Source organism: Erithacus rubecula (assembly GCF_903797595.1).
Source record: "Erithacus rubecula genome assembly, chromosome: 3".
NCBI lineage: Eukaryota > Metazoa > Chordata > Aves > Passeriformes > Muscicapidae > Erithacus > Erithacus rubecula.
The window spans coordinates 110,754,266-110,776,554 of NC_136689.1; the positions used below are offsets into that span (position 1 = coordinate 110,754,266).

Sequence of the window (22,289 nt, forward strand, 5' to 3'; positions counted from 1 at the left end):
AGCTTAAAGGAATTTCAGTGTAATCACAGTTTCCTTATACCCCCAAAAAAAGAGTTTTCAGCCCCTTATCAGTGGTATCTCTTCAATCTCTTCCCATCTGGAAAACTTAGCTTTCATTTCCCTGACTTCAGTAGACTCCTTGCTTTATTCTTTTCATTACGGGAAGCTCAGTAGGTCCAGAGTCTCATCCAGGCATTAAAAGGGTTAAAATGGCATCCAGAAAGTGAAGGAGCTGGGCCAAACCACGCTGAAAGGAAAACGTGGCTGCAAGGGCCTTGTGGAGAAGGCCGGACAAAACTCCAAAACTCAGCTGCAGCTCTGCACGCCGCACGGTCAGCTGGGGGGTCTCCTCCCAGAACAGGGGAGGGGAAGGGAGAGTGTCGGTGGCTCTCCCAGCCCTGAGAGGCCAAGGCGGGCCAGGCCAGGCTGAGCTGAGCCAGGCCAATCCTGGACCCAGGATGTGCTGAGCCCGGAGCCAGGTCAAGCTGGGGCCGGGCCGAGGGGGAGCCGAGCCCAGAGCCAGGCTTAGCCGAGCCGAGCCGAGCCCGGGGTCAGGCCAAGTCTGAGGCCCCAGCCGGGCCCACCTCACCTCCATGTAGGTCGGAAGCCAAAAGAGCACGAATTAGCCTTAACAATGTGATTTATGGATGCAAAATAACGTTTCATTGGTTACTTGGGCTGTCAGCTACTAAATCAGCTCTCTGACCGGTCCCCGCAGCCCACAGAGGAAGCTCCCAGAGAGGGGACAGCCCTCCTGTTTTGGGCCCTGTGCTCTTCCCTCAGGCAGCTCCCCCCTCCATGTGAAACCAGCACAACATACTTTAGTTAAAAAAACTGAAGACAAGAAAGGCACCCTGAAGAGTGAGCTCCTTGCATACAAATATTTAATCCTGAAGCCTTGAACAGGTAAATGATGGATAGCCCACCATATATTAATGTCACTGGCTTGTGATAGACTTTGAGTGGGAGCTCGTTTCACAAATCAGTTTTAAATACATTTTTCTCATGTCATGAGCTCTTAAGCTCTGCAGCACCAGCAATGAAATTATGCATTAAGATGTTCAGGCCCACAGTATAGTCACAAACATGATGTCACGTCAATTTGCATTGACTTCTGTAACCATACTTAAAAATGTTCATAGATCTAGAGCCAAATGGTCACATTCCTCCACAACAAGGGAACCCCAATACTCAACATATTTGCCTGCAATAGATAAAATGCTTGTTATTTTCAGGAAACAATTTAGACTTTGCCGTCTCATTAATTAGAAGAAAATAATATTTAATATTTAATAATTGAATAATATTTAATTACTCATCATCTAGAGAGTTTGAAGTAATATAAATCAATAAATCTTACTTTCCAAAGAGAGCAAGTCTCTGAAGAGCCAAACTTCAGACAGCTTTTTCCTTCTGTCACAGGAAAGCTTCCCTGTAGGATCTACTGGTACATGAAAGAGTTTATTGAATGTATGCATGCTTTGGAAGCACAGGGATTTCAATAGTGTGTACCATAACTATTTGTATCTGGGAGCCTGTAAGTATGAGTTTAGTTAATTCCAATTGATTTATGATGATAAACATGGTCAATAGATGACTGTTAAATGTTCTCTGTAATTCCTTAGGGTTTTATAAGCTAGGTTTGTAGATTCACTATGCTGCTATGCAGTTAATTTATTTGTTTTTAAATTAAGTCAATTATGAACATTTCAGGTTAACATGTCCTGAAAATTTACACAAGGATTGATTTTTATCAATTAAATACCAGCACATAATTTTTGTAACTAATCTCCATAGTTCTGCTATTGGGGATTTTTTTTTGTTCTTTAGGACTTGTAGGTTGTAATTTCATCTGAAGACAGTTGAAGAACATGGGTGTGGCTTCTCTCCAAACACAAGGAGAGATTTCAACCGTAATTTTCCAAGAATACATGAGTTATTCCTCCTGTCTTTATTATTGCATGATTTACAACATAATTGTGTTCCACATTAACAGGATAGCTCATTGAAGTGTCAGTCTGAAAACAGTACAGTCCATGCAATGCTGTAGCTTGGACGCTCACCATAATACCAAATTAATTTTGAATTTTAGTGATTTTTCAAAAATTTCTCAGAAAATTTCCAAACATGAAGACTTAAAAGACAGTTGTGAAGAATTAAACAGCACACTGATCAACATAAAATAGCATAAAAGAAGTAAATTTTTGTCAAGGAATAAATATGATTTAAAATGATTTTTTACTGCAGAAGTTTACAATTAGGTGGCACTTGAGGTCTTCTGAATACTTTTTGTTTCAATCTTTTTTCTTCTGACCATAGGCTTCTTCCATGCTCTCAGGGAACTTAACATAAGACTCCAGGAGTAACACTACTTTTCTAGGAAGGAAACTGATGAGACAAACATTGAGTTAGCTTATTTTCTTTTTTCTAAAAGATACTCTATAAATAAAGAAATGACAAATACATTTAATGTGCTCAGTACTTCTAACATCTGGCAGCAGCACATTTGTCACTTCAATGTTATAAATCAGGAAAATGAATGACAGACCAGAACATTTTGTGAAAGCCCAGCCTGCCGTGGTGGCAGGGACTGGAAGCAGACAGTGCTAGTCCAGGTAATCCTCCCAGTGTACAATCTCAGGAAAATTTCTGTAGTTTCTATACCCAACTGCAGCTTAAAACATTTCTTAGAGGCAGAAGAGGCCAGAGGATTGTTATTCACCTAGACTACTAAAACATCAAACCTGCTGTTTCTTTAAAATTAGGTTTATATATAGCTGGATTGACTGCAGAAATATTAACTAAAGGACTGTTTCAACTAAACTTTCCTGCTGATTTTATAGGCCCCTGCAAAGGAAAGAAGGTAATGCTACAAGACAAGTCACATGCTTACATTTTGAGTCCAAGTAAGTATACAGCTGGAGGCATGATCAGATAAAATTTTTCCTTTTTAATTGCATCCACGATCCTGCTGGCTGCATACTCTGGATCATAAACAGGAAACAAACAGGGTCTCCTGTAAAACAAGAAAAAAAAGGGGTTGTGAAATTATAAACTTTTACTTTCAAAATAAACACATACACATACATAATTCAATAATTTATGCATTTCCCACCTTCCCTTCAAGTAGTCTTGAAAGGAATCTCCACACTTTGTTGGTGCTATCATCCAAATAAATTGAAAACACTTTGATGATGCTGGGAATTTAATGACCTTTTTGTAAGCTGACCACAATGAAGTTGATGCCCACACTGACTGCAGCTTTGGAGACTTCCAGACTTAGCCATACTGTGTGCTGTTCTATGCATCATTGCTCTCCAGCAGTGTTTCTCTGCTGTCAGTGCTGAGGTGACAGCCAATGGACCAGGACCATGTTTGTCAGCAGCCAGGAGAAGGGCTCTGCTCTGCATACAGACACTGCTGCACCATGATGAATGGTGCAAGCAGGAGCAGAGCACTGAAAAACCAAGATGACTGGTGCTGCACTCCTGCAATGGCTCTTTCAGTGCTTGCAGCCTCTCCCATCACTGCAGCCACAGAGCCACCCTCCTGATGGCATCACCACAGCTGTTCTCACTCAGAAGTACAGTGCCTGCCAGCACAGGGCACAGCTAATCAGGACAGGTCATGGGTATCCTGACAGCCATATCTGTAATTACACTGCCAAAATTACCTGGGGCAGAGAGCATCAGCACTCTCCTGATAAATAAGGTTCCCTTAACCCTTAAATATGGCTGTGTATTCCCAACTGTTCCTTGACTGTGAGGTTGTTACTCAGTTCTTTTTATTGACTGTATGCAGGACTTGCATTTCTTTATGTCAAAAGTCTTAGTTGTCTGTGTCAAAGGGGAAAAAAATACTGAATTGAAAATCAAGTCAACCAACCAAAGCCCGAATATGATATATCCAGTGAGTGGCAATTATATTTTACATATGAAATAGACAAATCTAATCTTTACTTACTTGCTTTTGAAGCCTTTGCTTAACCCAGTACTAATAAAATAAGGGCAAATGATTGTGGTTTTAATGCCACATTTTCCTCCATGATACAGTTCTGAATTTATGGATTCCATCATTCCAATGATTGCACTCTTACTTGCACAATAATCTAGAAAGTGAATAAGAGAGAAATATCCAAAATTTTTAAAGCACCACAGTAAACGCTATATACAGAATTGAATAATTTGTAATTTAAGCCACAATATAATTTATTTCTGTCATTGACAGTCATGTAATTAGTATTTGAAGCATACTGGTGATCCTAACTCTGGAGATTAATGGTTCTGCCCCTGAATAGTGCACAGTTGCCTAAGGATAATGGTTTGTTTTTTTCTTTTTGGTTTTTTTTTAGTTTTTTTTTCAGTGCACTAGAGAAAGATGTAGGCAAATGAGCTTATTCAGCATTTTCTGTAAGTTTCCAGGTACTCATTTACCAACAAGGCATTCTTTCAGTTCAGAATGTCTTCAACTTTTAATATCACAGGTTACATTTCAGAAAAACTATTTCTAGTGGTAAAATAAAACCACCCTACTTATAAATTCTGCTTTAGCCCTTTTCTTCAGATTTTCTCTTTAACTGGAACACCATTTTGTTTGCCCAGGAAGATTGAAACTGATCTGTTGTTGGAGAGGATGAAATGGTGAATCTTTACAAACATGAACACATAAATTCTGAGAGCTAGTTTGAAATGAAAGCGACTTTCAAGACACCAAGCTTCAGTTACTAAATAAGTAGAAGAAAATAGGATAGCTATCCTGTTGAAGCTATCCCCTCTTGATGAAACAATGTTTCCTGCTAGAAGCCGGTCCGAAGGACAAGAGAATATCTTGTTAAAATCCTAAAGGTAGTTTTCTAGAGTTTAAAGTATAACACACTATGGTAATACAAGGATTCTTATAGGCTGTATGCAAATATTATAGAATTTGTATTTTGTATTAGATTGGTTAGTAAGATTTAGAATATTCAGCAGAGAAGATTTATTATATTGTAAATGGGAATTCACTGTCTAATTCTCTTCTCTTCTCTTCTCTTCTCTTCTCTTCTCTTCTCTTCTCTTCTCTTCTCTTCTCTTCTTCTTCTCTTCTCTTCTCTTCCTCTTTCTCTTCTCTTCTCTTCTCTTATCTTCTCTTCTCTTATCTTCTATTCTCTATCTTCTCTTTCTTTCTCTTCTCTTCTCTTCTCTTCTCTTCTCTTCTCTCTTCTCTTCTCTTCTTCTCTTCTCTTCTCTTCTGTCTATTCTCTTCTCCTTCTTCTCTCTCTTTTCCTTCTTGCTCCCCCTTTTCCCTCTCCCATCTTCCCCTTACTCTTTTTGTTCTCACCCCTCACCACCTGCTTACTCTCTTCTCCCCTCTCACCTTCCTCCTCCCTTACTCTCCTCTCCCTCCTCTCTAGCCCCCACTATCTCTCTTTCTTTCCTCCCCATCCTGCTCGGAGCTGCTGGTGGCGGCTCTTACCAGGATTCTCTATGCCCACGCCCTCACAATAAACTGCAACTGTAACAGAACAGCCTTCGCGGAGCCCCTGAGTTTGTCCCGGAAAAAACTTTGTCCACCGTGACAAAGAGACCCCCCCAAATCTGGCTTTTATTGTTTGATGAATGTATGGAACCCCATCCTTGGAGATAATCAAAACTTGCCCTCACAAAGCTCTGTGCAACCTGACCTAAGCTGGGCTTTTTTTTATCTGGGGATAATGCAGCAAGAGACCTTCAGAGATTGCTACCTGCACAAATTATTCTACACTTTTCCAGTTTTCAGAAACTAATTTAATATAGTGTCCTACATAATATTTCCTAAAATTTTTCCAGTGTGTTTGAAAATAGTTGTTAGATACAATGAAATCAAATTTTGCTAAAAGACTCCCAAGACTGGCATCAGAAGTAGTTTGTTATTCTTCAGGAGTTCACTTGCAGTGAATGATGGAAGCACACAGCCTAAGAAATACATAACTAAGGTGCAAAAGGTTATAATGCATGGATGGGAAGGCCCACTCCCAAGAGTCTTAATAATTGAAAGTTGAATGTGGCTTATGTTACCAACACCAAATATTGATATTATATCAAGGTAACCCCTAGGTAACAGGTGGCAAATAAACACTACAGTAACACCATCAATCAGCAGAAGAAACAAGGTACCCTTGTTACACTGAAGTTCAACTTCTCATATGGTGACCTCAGAGATATAATCAACATGTAAGAGAGGCTTGAGGAGAGATTGGGCAGCAGAGCCAGACTGATGAAATAGTCTAGACTAGCAGGCTGCTCTCCTGAGGGAAACAACTGAAAATACTGACCTTTCAACAGCTTAAACCACACTTAATTCAAATTAATTTTATTGAAAGTTCTGCCAAAATGTTTTCTGCTCTAGAAAAACTGTATTCCAACTGAATGTGTAGTTCCAGGTATAAGCCTTGTGTGTCTCAGGTCTCTGAACAATTACCTGCAGAAAAGCTTCATGAGAAAGACAACCTGTGTCCCTCCCACTGCAGGTGTACGAGCTGAATTGTCCTTGTGTGGAGGAAAGTCAGCCTGTGACCAGACAGTGAAATCTGCAGAGAGCTCTGCTGAGGTATGTGGCACCATCACACCCCAGCACACCATCACATTTGGTACCCACAGATCCTTGTCAGTGCAGGCTGCCAAAGGCAAGCATTTCTGAGATGTCCAAGAGAACTGATTAGTATGAAGATCTAATTTATAATGACAGTTGACAATAATTACCTGATAACCTGTAGAGTCCCATTAATCCAGCTGCACTTGCTGTGCTAACCAGGTGCCCACGGTTACAGGCCACCATGGCTGGAAGAAAGGCCTTGAGAGTCTAAAGGAAGGAAAATATATTTATTTTAAAATCTCCTTTATATATAGGCATAGCAAAAATCTTTCATTCCAAAATTAGGTGATACAAGGGTTGATAATGGGAAAAATTCTTTAAATTGACACAGTAATAGAAAAACACTCAACTCCCAAAATACAAGGGTATTTCTGGGTCTTTTATCCCCACTTACTTTCTGGGTTTTCAATACACAAGAAGCCCAAATGACATTTTATCCATAACAGTTTTTAAATGAAAGACAACATTTCCTTGAATGACTGCCCTCTGTCTCTGAAGATCTAACGGCATTACAATCATATTATTAAAAGTAACAAAGTTGGTGTTTTCTCTGCTTTCCTGGTTCCTCACAGTTTGTCTGTCACCAGAGGTTTGGTACACAAGAGGGAGCTAGAAGTCAGCACATGGAGAGAGTTCAGCTGTCTGTGGGCCCTTTTTGTTACAAGCTGGACTGGCTGCCAATTCCAGCTCTCCAGGACACCACTGTGGGTGATGCTTAATGGGAAGAATGCTTGTGTTTTACAAAGGGAAAGATAAGAGAAAGAGATAAGAGCAATAACATTCGTTTGTCTTTTTAGTAGCTGAGGAATCCTATTGGACTCCAGATGTGAGTGCCATCACTTTCCTCCTGCCCTGGGTTTCTTCAGACTTGTCAGGGAGAACACCTCTCTCAGTCTGTTTTCCTCAAGTATTTGGAGGGAGGATGCAGTGTGGCTGGTGAATCATTAGAGAATTTCCATCTGCACTAATTTTCCATTGAGAACTGCCTATTTACAAGGAGTTACCAGGCTCTATTGGTCTGCAATGGAGGCTGTTCACTCAGGCATATAAACAAAAAGTACAAGAGGGGACAATAGTATTACTGGCTCACAAAAAAGCCCTCCTAAATCTACTGAGACCCCAAAGAATTGTGAATTCCTTCAGAGGTAATAAAATCAAAACAAATTAATTCTCTATGTACTTCAATCAGATGGTGACTATAAATCAAATCACAGCCGGAAGACCAACTTGTGCAGCATAAAATCACAGAATCATTTAGGCTGGAAGAGACCTTTTAAACCAAGGAGCCCAACTCCAGATGTAACACTGCTCAGTCTGCCAGTAAACTGTGGTTGTGTCTCCCTGAATGCTGCAAGTCTCTTAGGCAAAGCTGTCAGATGCCAGGAAACAAAAGGAGCAGAGAAGTCACATGCCATCGTGTCAGCACTGCCTTCAAGCTCAGCTGTTGCAGGTGGGGCCTGTTTCATGATACAGCTGCAGAAACTCTGATTGAGCAGAGTGCCCAGGCAGGTTTGTGTTAACATGACTGAGACATAATGGGGAGACTGTCTGCAGTTGCAGGATGATCATGAAAACACGTATTGCCCCAATCAAAGTACCTCACATCCATATTTTTAAGGTAGATGCCACCATTGTGGTTTTAACACCAAAATACTTGTCTGTAGCTTTTGGTCACTCAGGAGTAAAAAACTGACAAAAACTTTACCCAGACTTGAGAAAAGAAGTTGATTCTGAGGGTCTTTTCAAAATCTTCATCTGTGAGATCACAGAACTTTTTCCCAATCAGTATGCCAGCATTATTGATTAGTATAGTAACATCCCCAACTTCTTTTTTAACCTAAATAAAAAGAAAAAAAAAAGATAAACAGAAAGCTTTAGAAGGTATGCTTGCCTCTTGTGGTTCATTTATGAGAATGTTAGTAATATTCTAAATAACTGATTTGTATGAAAACCTAAGTATGCAAGGAAGTGTTGTATTGCATCAGAACAAAGGTCCATCTAAGCCCCCCAGACTTGTCTCATGATGGAAAGCAGTGAAAAAAGGATTCAGGCTCTAAGGTCTCAACTTTTCAAATGCTGCAACTTCAGATCTTTTGAGATAGCTATATCATTGTCTTTAATATATCCCAATGATTCTCCAACCTACCCCCATCCCCAGATTGGTGTAATTGCTCCCTGAACTCCAGAATAATTTTGGCTTCCACAAAACCCAAAGGTCAAATGTTCTGAAGCTTTAGTGTGCACTGTGAGCAGGCTTTGATTGCAATCTGAATATTTCCAGTCCCCTATTTTTGGTATTTTGGTATAAAAAACCTGCATTCCTCTGCCAAGCCTGCTCAACCCCTTTTCTATGTAATTTCTACTGAGCTGGAAAGAATTCAGCTCAGATAACTAGGGGATACCAATCCCCTGAGCACAATGACATCTACCATAAAATAGGTAGATAAAATCATCATTAGCTCAATTCAGGATTGTTTTCGAAATCAAATCAAAAGATTTGTTTCATGATTTGGATTTATATCAAAGCAGGTGGCCAAGATTTACTCACAGTATGAAGAATCAGTCTCAGATAGTTCTCTACTAAATGTGGATGATTATCTGAGGTATCAAAAAATTATATTATGGCTAGAAAAATGTTAAAATCCACATGTCTGGCAATTTGGAAACAGGTGATTGGATCTGGTGTCCCAACATCTGACCTTCCTTTGGCTCTCTGAGGGAGCCTTAGCATTCAGTGAAGATTGTTTGATATTTCTGCAGCTGTGCCAGCTTTAGGCCTTCTCATTGACAAGCAGGGCTCAGATACTTACACCTTTCCACCTGCACAAATGAATGCAAATCTAGACACTGTTCAGTATGGCAGGAATACTCAATCCTTCCTTTGAGGAACACATCTGTACTTTCTCCCCACTCTTTTAGTCAGGCCATATGATGATCCTCTTTTCCTTTTCATGACAAGATATCTTCACCAATGGCAGCATTTTATTTTCATGGCTGTCCTGTTTACTGACTACTACAAAATATGGGTGAAGCTTGGCTTCCATTTAGAAAAAGTCAAGCTGATTATTCTACATTCTGAATTTTTAGGTGTGTGCTAATTCTTCTGTTATCATAATTTCTTCTAGTTTTCTGTTAGACAGGTTCCTAGTGTGTGTGTGTGTTCTCTCAAGTGCCCTCTAAGACTGGCAGATTCACTATGCCTGATCATCTATTGTAGAAAAATACACATTCTGCATTTCTAGCCCACCAGATCCATGTCTGATTGCCTTCAGAATTCCCAGGTGGACACCTCTTGTGTCTGAGAATTAGTTGTTGTTCACTTGACCAGTTTGTTGTAAAACCTCTTCTTTAGAGATTTCAATGATCTCTTTTGTTTCCTAGAAACAATATTTACACTATGGGAAAATACTTATGCTTTTCAGCAGTGAGTATACCAAATGAAAAAATTAATTTAAAATTCTTGCTCTTGCTTTCTCTTCTGTGTCCAAGCTCAAGTCTTTTCATATTACCAATCAAAAAATTGCAGATAATTCCAAGAGTAGAGGAGAGCCAGAATTGGAAAACTCTTCATCTAAGAAGATTTCTGTCTCTAGCAGGACAGAAGAATACATAAAAGTATATGTGAATATATAATTGTTGTTAACAATAATTTGGCACCCTAACAGCAATTTTAGAATTTTGAACTACTCTTTAAGTTTCTGTTGGCAGGTCAGTCTGTGCACTTCAGAACAGTGTTTGCTGATTTGAGCACAGCAAATTTCACAGGCTGGAATCCTGTGGCTGATTTAGTTAATGTGTTTGGAGATTGAAAATTACTGGGGGGCACAAAAACAAACCTTTTGAGATTTTGCTGAAGTAAGAGCAAACAAATAATTTCAAAATGTTATGGGGTTTTTTTTTTTTTTTCAGTGTGAGTGAGCTCTGGCTCACGTGCTATATGAGATTATGGGTAAAAGAAATCCTTTCTGATGTGCAAGCATGAGAATTGCAGTTCCAGATACTAACAGTTCCTGAATTCAATTCACCTTTTAGAAGTACTTTTCCTCAAGAACATTTCTTGAGGAAAAAAGGGTGTTTCAAACTTTCATAACCTTGCTCAGAAAGACTTAATCTGATTAGGTTAAAACTAGAAACAACAACCTCAAAGCAAGAGCTGAGCCCCCCATGTCTTCACTTTTCCACCCACAACTCATAGAAAATTAATGCTACATTTTAAGTTATTTTTTAACAATCTATCAACATTTATAGAATTAAATAATGTAGCTAATTCCTCTGATGTATTCCTACAGACATAGAATGTCAAAGATGTGACATAAAAGTATATAAGCACATGTATATAAGCACATATGCTGAGAATTTAACAGAAGTTTACAATTTGATGAAGTTGCAGAGTGGCCAACTGGATTTTATGTGAAGTTACAGTGAAAAGCATTTTCAGCAGTTTAAGGAAAGGTTAAAAATGAACAATGGTATTTCAATGTCCAATTCTGAACACTCACAATAAGAACAATGAGGTATAGTTTACAAAGCTGTGTCAGCACAGCAGAAGAGGTTAATTGGAAACTGAACTCTTCTTTACCATATTTCAACCTCTATTGATCAAAATAGGACCTGATGCTGAATCATCAATTTGACTGGAGACCAGCCACATCCTAATGATATCTGAAAACATTACATCCCAAATCACCCATAAAAGAACTACAGTTTCCTAAACAAATAGGCAAAGGAAAAACTCTCCTTTTACAATATCCACTGATTGTTCTTTTCTTTTAAAATTATATATTGGTATCTTAAAGAAATTCAAAAGCCTAAATAGGTTAATATTTGGAGATAATCTCTGCTGCATGTTTCACCATGCTCTTAATCTAAACATTCCTGTGTCACAATGAAGAAAAGAAGTGAATAAATCTCAACAGAACTGATTAAACTGTTACTTTGCAGCAACTATAGTTTAAGTTCCATCTAGAAACTATGCTGAAGGAGAAAGACATTGCCCTACATGATTACTTCCCTCTAGGGAATAGTATGGTTTCTAGCAATAAACAGCAATGTACTCCATAGGATAATGTATTAAAAGAAGCAAAAATGCAGATCTTACCTTGTCTGCCTGTTCATAGACCTCCTCCCTATTGCTGCAGTCACAGTGGTAGACAAACACCCGGTTGGCTCCATTTTGCTGGGCTAATCTGCTTGTTTCTTTGTTGCCTTCATCATCGATGTCCAAAGAACCAAGGTTACTCCAAGGGAGCCAATCTTAAGGCAACCTGCCTTCCAATCCCATTTGCAGAGCCAGTAATAAGTACTATTTCACCAGCATAATATTTTTTGCGTCGAGAAAATAAAGAGAAGGTGTTCTCAATAAGTAAAAAAAATAAAAATTTCAGGTACTGGAGTAACTTCTTGATGCATCTCATGATTTCTCAGGTACAAGCACCAGTCTTCTGTTGTGGAAATCCAGAAACACAACACGTTACGATAGCGGGATACTGACTGAAAGAAAGAAGAGGTTGACCTTCAAACAGCAAGTTCTTTTGCAGTGCTCTTCTGTGCAGGTGAAAAAACACATTATTAAATATTTTGTTTGTGAAAGCTGCCTTACTAGTAGGATTAGAGCAAATGTCTTCCTCTAGATCCTATGGACCTGTTCTATCCCAGGCTCCTCACCTTCCAAGTCTGTTTTTAAAAACATTTAGGGACATGCATTTTAGGCAGGTATGTTGCAGTAGTAGCTGCCGAGCCCTTTGTTTTCCAGCAAGGTGATGCTAGCTGAACAAAAAAGTACTGAACATGCTGGTGTGATATGAACCTTAGGAAGGAAGGAGTCCTCCTCAGCAGGAAATGTGTGCCTGTTTCAGAATTCAGTCAACTGGGATATTCCCACACTGAGTGTATTTTCCAGCAGCTGACATCACACAATGTATTATTCCCATTTGCCAGCAATTTCCCAGCCCCAGGGAAAAGCCTGGCCCTGGCACTTGTAAGCATTGGTGTTATCCTGCATTAGGCAGCACCACTCCCTTTATAGTACTCAAGACGGGACAGGAGAGGCTCAGGAACAAAGCTCCCACACCGTCCTGATGGATAAGAGGATAGGATAGGATAGGATAGGATAGGATAGGTAGGATAGGATGGATAGGATAGGATAGGATAGGATAGGATAGGATAGGATAGGATAGGATAGGGATAGGAGTAGGATAGGATAGATAGATAGGATAGGATAGGATAGGATAGGACAAACTCTGTGGTCCCTCCCGACTCTTCCCCAGCAGTCACATCCTCACCCCTTCCCTGCGGCCCGCTCCACACGCACTCACCGCCGGCTCCCGACTGTCCCGCAGCCGCCAGCCGGCCCGGACCAGGCTGACCTGGGCTGGGCTGGGCCTGCCCATCCCGCCCCAGGGCCCGGCTCCGTGCGGGGGGCGCCGGGAGTGCGGGTGCGGGCCGGGCGGGCGGCGCTTCCCGGCTGGGCGGGTGCGGGGAGCGCCCGGCTCTGCGGCACGGGGCACCGAGCCGGGGCGGCTTCCCGGGCTTCCCAGAGCTCCTGCCGGGGCGGCAGAGCCCTCTCCCAGCCGGGACATCCCGCTGCTGCTGCTGCTGCTGCTGCTGCTGATGCTGCTGCTGCTGCTGCTGCTTGCTGCTGCTGCTGCCTCCCGTGCCCGGGCGGCTCCTCTGGCTCCATCCCCTCCTGATCTCTCCCCTCCAAGCCGCTCCATCCGTTCCGTCTCTCCGTCCCTCCTGCCGCTCCATCCCTCCTGGCCAAGGGCTCGGAGGGCAACTGCTCTCTCCTCCCCTCTGCTGCTGCTTCTTCGCTGGAGGTACAAAGTTAAACTACTACTTCAACACTTCTTATTTTATATCATAAATAACTGCTTCTCCGGCTTGCCGGCATGGGAGCAAAAGGCAGATGATGATCATAAGTGTGACTATTAAATCAGTGAATCCCCTGATTATCAATTCACATCTTTAAAATTCTTTTCTGGGTCCTCAGTTTCCCATACCTGGGTTCCCAACTCTAAAGTTACAGTCCTTAGTATCATTAGTATAATTAGTATTTTTTAATAGAAAGCCGCACACATGCCTAGGTCTGCAAGAATGTGCTTCTCCTGCTGAGACATCAGCTTGTCTCAATGACCATGACATCTTCACACACGCCATTGCCTTTTATGTAAAAAGGCAATGGAAAGAATGCTACTTATTTGGTGTACTTTGCATTTCAAATGAGATACATTAGAGGTTTTGTTAATGGGCAACTCATAAACGGAAAAAATAGAAATGGAATAAATTCACAGTGTGATCAGATGTACACATCTGTGTTGTATACACCATCCAAACTGCAGTTTATAATGATTCATAAGATATTTTTCTGTTAAGCTGAGATAAAGTGACGGCTCAGAAAATGTGATGTAATTTACACCAAGAAATGTGGTGGAAAACTGTACTCTGTCAGTGTAAACAGTTGTATGGAAGGAATGTGTTTCCATGCACAGTTAACTGTTGAATATTCTATTTATGTACCAGCCAAATGGGAAGCTGAAATACGCCCACAGAGGATGAAGGCAGATCTCAAAGCCTCAGTGAGTTGTGGATCCAAACAAGGTGCCAGGAAATGCAAAATAGGTGGGGTAACCTAACTGCAAGTGTCTCATGCTGCAATCAGTAATTACATGGCAAAAGCAGCAGATTACAGTGAGGACAAGCTGAAATGATTCAGCAATGAATTCCTGATTATGAAGCAAGGCAGGGAAGATGCTTGTTTATTATGATGACATTTCAAGGTGAACAACATCTGTGAGGAATGGTGTTGCAACCAGAACTTGGTAAGCCCTAAGCTGTCAGGAGGAGCCTGTTTCCAAAGCACGTGCTTAGGCAAGTATGAAAACACAAGACTTCCTCACTCTTATGCTGAACTGACCTAAGGAGCAGCCAGCTATCATCCTATAAGTGATGAGATGACAATGATGATTAATAATTTATATCCCTGAATGATACACTTTGGTGTGGTAGTGGAATGTTACAGCTCATTTCTATCTTGAGGTACAGAGTGGACATGGTAAGTGACAAGGGTCTTGAGGAATGCAGAGTGATTTAGGATATTGCATTCTGCTCACTTCCAGCTAGATTTGATGATTCCTTTAGAGAATTATTTAGCATTTTTGAAATTAAGTATTTGTGTGGCTTTTTTGTCTCAGTTTTGTCGCAGGGTTTCAAAACATTGAATTTTGTTGTCAGTCAGAAACTTATTCTCTTGACTGATGTAGTGGTCTGTATGGGTCACTTGCCCCAAACTTATCTTTCTCTGCAATTAGCTTTGAATTTGTACCAGAAACTCATCTACATTTGACTGCACTGAAAAGAAAACCTCAACAACAAAAACTGCGCAGCTAGAGAAGCCACAGAAATAGTTGTGTATTTACCTTCCAGTAACAGACCTTGTACATGTCTTGCCTTTGTTTAATCATAACAAATCCATTAAACATAGGAAACAGGCAAATGCACAAATAGACAAATCTAAAAGTTAAAAGTTGCTTGGCCACCTCCAGGAGAGGCAGGGCCCATCATGTGTAATGGTTATTTGGGAAAAAAATGCCATCTCACCAAAGGCCCTCCTCCTCCTTCTCCCCACATTGTCTGGACATGATCCCACAGGGTCTGGAATATCTCCTGGTCAGTTGGGGTGACCTGTCCTGTCCCTGTCTCCTCCCATGCACTGCCATGCACTCTGGCAGCAGGAGAAGCAGGCTCTCGGTAAGTCCTGCTCAGCAACAACCAAAGCATCTCTACATTATCAACACTGTGTTCAGCACAAAATCCAAACCCAAGCCCCAAATCAATCCCTGTGAAGAAAACTACTCCAGCCAAAACCAGCACAGAGGCATATCAAATTGAGCCTCTCATGTCTATCCAGGAAGTCTATTGAAATAATTCACAATCCTTTTTTTATATGTTTGAGAATCAGTCAAACACACATGCTAAAATCTACCCATGCAGTGAGGGATTTGGCTGAGTTTTCTCATTGTGCAAATTCTCTGGCATATTTGCAATTGTTAAGGTGATAAAGTTAACAGTGTTTCATTGAGTATAAGCTCACTTGATTTATGAAATTGTCACAACTACTAATGGCCATGCATAGGAATTTTAAGTATAATTAATTTTCTAAGTATTTTGATTAGTAGTAATGATTAGGGTTAGAGAAATGCTCTTGTCCTGAAGCCAGCTGGATCTTTTTAATATTTCTGGTGGATTATACATTGACCAAAAGCTTTTGTCACTAAAAATGTGAAGATGCTAACTTGCAAAGTGCTGAGACGAATGGTATCTAAGAGTATCTTCACTGCTGAGCTGCAATAGGTGTTCTAAATATATGTTGTTAATTATGGGTAATTATTAAGTCCCACATCTTTTAATAAGTGGATATTAAGAATTTATCAATATGTTAATAAGTTATTTGTATTATGAGCTTGTTAAGCTAAAAATTCTACTGCCAAAAAGAAAAATAGGGATTTAATAGAATCGGATTACTTTATTAAAGTGCTTAATAAATAATTATCTTACTGGGCAGCTGAATGACTTGGGTTTATCTTTCTAAAATTTAATACAAGCCATTCACATGCTGTAAACAGATGTGGCAAATGAATTCTTTGAGAAATACAGCTGAATGATATTTTAACATTTTCTGACAAAACAAATTTCTGCAGGGTCTAACAGTCTTTTAAGTCTCTGCTGTATTTTTGGAAGAATTTTATTTGACATTCAAAATGCTTGGATGTAAAATCAATACTAGGATGTAATGGAATTGTTTAAATCATGTGTCAATTTGCAATTCTATATTTAGAGGAAGAAAAAAACTCCCAAATATACATAATTCCTCAAAAGGCAAACTGTTTAGCACTGATAAAGACTGGTAAGAAAAATTAACTTCTCTATGGCTCACTAGCATTTGTTGAAGTTAGTGAAATGATAAAATATCAAGAAAATGTCCATGTTTATAAGGACCTAGAAAGAAGCACATAGTGTCTGTCTGTGACAGTGAATTAAGTCATGTGATTGACTTTTAAGAGCAATCCAGCATTGAATCCAAGATGACAGGTGGGAATCCCTTACTGCACAGTGTATGTGACAATCTTAACTCTCCAGTTTCAATCATTTTAACTTTCAGAATGGCAGGAAAAGCTCCAGTTGTTTCCTGTGTCAAAACACGCTTGTGATCCATAGAGGTCAAAGGCATCAGCCTGAAATCTCACCAGATATTTTTGTCTTATGTTAAATGAAATCAAAGTAGTAGTTTTATGAATTCATCAGAAGGAAACAAAATCCTCAGCGCTAATTTAATGTATTCCTTGGTTGTGTGCATATTCTTTCTTACAGCTTTGGCCAAAACTCAGGACTACCATGGAGCACCCACTAGGCATGCACTCTGCAGTGAACCCCTCATCCTACCTCAAGATGAAGATGATCAGAGATATGCAGGAAGTGGCTGTACACCCTATAAATGAAGAAAAAAGGGAGTTTCAGCTCCCAAAACTTGGATCTTGTGTCAAGCATGAGTTGCTTGCTTTCTGAGGGATAGTAGGGAACACAGATGACCTCCTTTCTGTGGTTGTTTTACTTTTTTTTTCTTTTATTAGTTTGATTACTTCATCACATAGTCAGCCAAACTAATTTAATCTCCACTGAAGTAAATATTAGTTTTATTAGGTATCTGTTGTAATAGTGCTGAGGCATGATCCAGGGGATAATTTTAGGGTACTGCAGCTATGGGAGGGTTTGTACTTCCAGGCATGTAAGGAAAACGTTCAGTACTGTAAAGAAAATCCTGAGCTGATGAATTTCAGCCATCCTACAGTGAGCCTACAGAGACACTGCAGCCCTAGAGCTTGCAGGGATCCCTCTGTAGGCCTGTGCATGCCACATCCATCTTCAAAGATGTTGCTTATCTGCATCCACATCTAACCCTGCAGGTGCTGAATGTCCTGCCAGTTGGTAATTACCATGTCAGTCAAAGGGCAACTCCACCCTGTGCCTGAGAAGGTGCTTGGAGTGTGGCTCCAGCAGCTCCAGCTCTGTGACCTGGCAGTGTGCAGGTGTGGTGCCTGTGAGATTACACTCATATGTGATGCAGGGCAGCAGCTGCAGGGCACCAGGGCTTCTGCTGCTTCATCCAGTGAAAACACACAGCTGAGGCTGCATTCCCTAGGAAGAGGGCACAGAGCACAGAGCCTGTCATTACCGAGTCCAAAGACAGTCAGGAATTTCAGCTGCAGAGCCTCACATCCCTGGAAATGTGAAACATTTGGGAAAAAGCTGATGTTGACTGTGCTCTTCACAAGGGAAAAAAGAGGTATCTTGGAGACAATTTTAGGCAAAGGAGAAGAGGACAAAATGCTAAAGTTTTCTGTCATATGTAGAAAACTGGCTTTGTTTCCCAGAGTGAAATATAATATTCCCCGAAAGAAGCCAGGGAGCAGGATGGCATCCTCTCTAAATTAGTCAGACAGTCATTTTGCATGTAGTCTGACCAGTTCTTCCTGTCAAATGGTATTCCCTTCCTCCCAATGAATTGAAAGGCTGGAATAACCCTCTCTAACCTTTTTAAGATGAATGACAAGAATTTGGACATTTTCGTAGCAGGGTTGTTTATTTATATGTAGGTATGGCACTTGAGTGTACTCATTAATAATTTACATTTTTTCCTGCATAGGGAAAAAGTTTTACTTAAGTGATGGTAGTACTGAGGACTAAAAGTAAATGGGTTTCCTGATCTCTTTTAGCCTGACTAACTATTCACTAAATGTCACTGTGCAGCTGTAGAGGCTAATAGTGATGTGGCAGTAATAGTAGTGATGGGGAGACTGATAGCAAGGGGAAGGAAAGATGGTATTTGAGAATATGGGAAAGATGTTTCCCTTTTCTGAGACCACTTTCTGAGACAGGGACTGGGTTGGAATTGGGCACTTTGAACTCCAACAATACAGAGTAGAAGATGGGGAATGTGAAAATGGGATGGGGATGTGCTGATGGATGCCTGGCACTTAGGCTGACAAACTACAGTTTTAGAACTTGAACTTGAAGAATCAAATAGTCTGAAAATCACTAACCAGAATACAATTATCCCAGGAGGAAGAGCAACCAAGAGACCAGAAGAACTGGAGTACCCTAAGAGTGCCAGCAAACCACAAAAACACCTCAAAGCAGTGCAAGAGCAGGATGGGATGTCTTCAGTAGTAAGGGGTATTATTCAGAAAAGGATTTCCTCTAAGAATTTATCTTTTCCTGCTACGTCTATATATTTTGACTCAGGTTAAGGTCATTTATTAATTTTAATTGCTTTTCTCATTAAGATGCTGAGAATACATGATGGTATTCACATTTACATGAATGTAGAGTGGATTTGTTGTCATGGTGTCATCATTTTGGTCATGCTTCATCAGTGACCTGAGCCTTTTGGGGCCACAAGGTTTGGTGCTGGGACAGTGAGGTTGTTGAGTTCAAAAGGCATTTGCAGGCACCACATGTTCTCAATGGTCATTATGCTAGGAGCAGATTAATTTTATGCAGTGATGGTGAAACTCCTGGAATCTAAAGGATCTCTGAAGAATCCACAGGGAGAAAATATTACTTCTGAATTCATCTAGCCCAAGAACCTTGTTTCAGATATTTTGTCTCAGTTGTTACAATGAAATTCAGTATGATGGATATCTGGGAGTGAAGCACATCCCCTGCCTTCAGTCTGCTGATCAACAGCTTGGTTAGCAAAGTTCAGCATGCAACCCCCATAGAAGTTCTTTGTTTTGAATCATTTCCACTGCATGTGTTCAGATGGAAGCTGACAGCTTTTCTTCTGGTTGATGGGCAAAGAATCAGTTAATCATGTTTGATAATGACTTTGTCACCTTAACTGTGTCAATTGCTCTCATAGCATGACAGATACGCTGTATTAACAAAAATTAAAATAAGAAAGGTATACTTCCAAATAATATTTTTCTTGATAGAGAGATGTGGTGCACATGAAATTTCAGCCCTTATTAGCTAGTTATTTGCAGAGATGAAAATGCAGAGAAAGGTGAAAGTCCACCGTAAAACCCATTTATACTGCAGGGCATGATGGAAACACTCTGTTTGTATGTACTAGGAGAGGCTTATATGGCTTGTCTGCTTCAGCTGCTTTTATGAGAGAAAACTGCCCATCTTTTTTTGCTGTTGCTGTCATTGTCTTCTCAGGAAAAGAGCATTGCCTGAATAAGTGCTTAAGAATATTTTGCAGGGCACTAAGTCTATGTTCTGCCTATATGGTTGGTAAATTTAACTGCAGGTGTAGATGATAATGGTAATATATAAGGTTTGACTTGAATTTGCCAATTTTAATATATTTAATTTCTTTTAGAGGTAGGATTTAGGAGCAAAAACAAGGCAGGACTAAAACTTAAAGGGTATAAGAAGAAATTATTAATAATGCAAAAACCAGATGTTCATAATAATACTTCCAGATTTTTCCCTACTCTCCCTTCCATCATTTACATATTTCTTAGCAACTATAGAGCTCTTCAGTCAGTTATCTACATAAATAATCACTTCAGTCTAGAGAGAAAGTTCCCTTTTTTTTTTTTTTAGGCTTAGTGTCTTAACAATCTGAGTCTGCCCAGAGAACAATTACAAACCATGAATTTCCTCTCATCCCCACAGTCCCTCCAGAGCCTGTTATGGGTTATGCTGCACTCTTGGGGTACCACTTTTAAAGGCAGGCTGCTGAAAGACAAAATTCTCTTCATCTCTTTTTCTATTAAATGTCTCTGTTCATATTTCCAGTCCCAAAACAGTGCCCAAATTTCCCTTGAGGCAAAATATCTTCTCAAGCACTGTAACCTCCCCAAGCATATTTCAGATTTAAAGGAATTTCAGTGTAGTCACAGTTTATACCCCCAAAAAAAGAGTTTTCAGCCCCTTATCAGTGGCATCTCTTCAATCTCTTCCCATCTGGAAAACTTAGCTTCTATTTCCCTGACTTCAGTAGACTCCTTGCTTTATTCTTTTCATTACGGGAGCTCAGTAGGTCCAGAGTCTCATCCAGGCATTAAAAGGGTTAAAATGGCATCCAGAAAGTGAAGGAGCTGGGCCAAACCACGCTGAAAGGAAAACGTGGCTGCAAGGGCCTTGTGGAGAAGGCCGGACAAAACTCCAAAACTCAGCTGCAGCTCTGCACGCCGCACGGTCAGCTGGGGGGTCTCCTCCCAGAACAGGGGAGGGGGAAGGAGAGTAAGGGAGAGGTCGGTGGCTCTCCCAGCCCTGAGAGGCCAAGGCGGGCCAGGCCAGGCTGAGCTGAGCCAGGCCAATCCTGGACCCAGGATGTGCTGAGCCCGGAGCCAGGTCAAGCTGGGGCCGGGCCGAGGGGGAGCCGAGCCCAGAGCCAGGCTTAGCCGAGCCGAGCCGAGCCCGGGGTCAGGCCAAGTCTGAGGCCCCAGCCGGGCCCACCTCACCTCCATGTAGGTCGGAAGCCAAAAGAGCACGAATTAGCCTTAACAATGTGATTTATGGATGCAAAAAACGTTTCATTGGTTACTTGGGCTGTCAGCTACTAAATCAGCTCTCTGACGGTCCCCGCAGCCCACAGAGGAAGCTCCCAGAGAGGGGACAGCCCTCCTGTTTTGGGCCCTGTGCTCTTCCCTCAGGCAGCTCCCCCCTCCATGTGAAACCAGCACAACATACTTTAGTTAAAAAAACTGAAGACAAGAAAGGCACCCTGAAGAGTGAGCTCCTTGCATACAAATATTTAATCCTGAAGCCTTGAACAGGTAAATGATGGATAGCCCACCATATATTAATGTCACTGGCTTGTGATAGACTTTGAGTGGGAGCTCGTTTCACAAATCAGTTTTAAATACATTTTTCTCATGTCATGAGCTCTTAAGCTCTGCAGCACCAGCAATGAAATTATGCATTAAGATGTTCAGGCCCACAGTATAGTCACAAACATGATGTCACGTCAATTTGCATTGACTTCTGTAACCATACTTAAAAATGTTCATAGATCTAGAGCCAAATGGTCACATTCCTCCACAACAAGGGAACCCCAATACTCAACATATTTGCCTGCAATAGATAAAATGCTTGTTATTTTCAGGAAACAATTTAGACTTTGCCGTCTCATTAATTAGAAGAAAATAATATATTTAATATTTAATAATTGAATAATATTTAATTACTCATCATCTAGAGAGTTTGAAGTATAAAATCAATAAATCTTACTTTCCAAAGAGAGCAAGTCTCTGAAGAGCCAAACTTCAGACAGCTTTTTCCTTCTGTCACAGGAAAGCTTCCCTGTAGGATCTACTGGTACATGAAAGAGTTTATTGAATGTATGCATGCTTTGGAAGCACAGGGATTTCAATAGTGTGTACCATAACTATTTGTATCTGGGAGCCTGTAAGTATGAGTTTAGTTAATTCCAATTGATTATGATGATAAACATGGTCAATAGATGACTGTTAAATGTTCTCTGTAATTCCTTAGGGTTTTATAAGCTAGGTTTGTAGATTCACTATGCTGCTATGCAGTTAATTTATTTGTTTTTAAATTAAGTCAATTATGAACATTTCAGGTTAACATGTCCTGAAAATTTACACAAGGATTGATTTTTATCAATTAAATACCAGCACATAATTTTTGTAACTAATCTCCATAGT

At 40.5% G+C, this 22,289-nt stretch overlaps 1 protein-coding gene across 1 annotated transcript; it reads right to left on the bottom strand.

The window, feature by feature from the left end:
• Nucleotides 1-2,275: 2,275 nt before the first annotated feature.
• LOC306800644 (epidermal retinol dehydrogenase 2-like) lies at nucleotides 2,276-12,143 on the bottom strand. Its single transcript, XM_079302879.1, is given in 8 exon segments — nucleotides 2,276-2,388; nucleotides 2,894-3,016; nucleotides 3,964-4,108; nucleotides 6,720-6,819; nucleotides 8,318-8,449; nucleotides 11,711-11,832; nucleotides 11,835-11,855; nucleotides 11,858-12,143. Coding segments are annotated over 8 exon segments (906 nt in total). The 5' UTR covers nucleotides 12,027-12,143; the 3' UTR covers nucleotides 2,276-2,294.
• Between the last annotated feature and the right edge of the window lie 10,146 nt (nucleotides 12,144-22,289).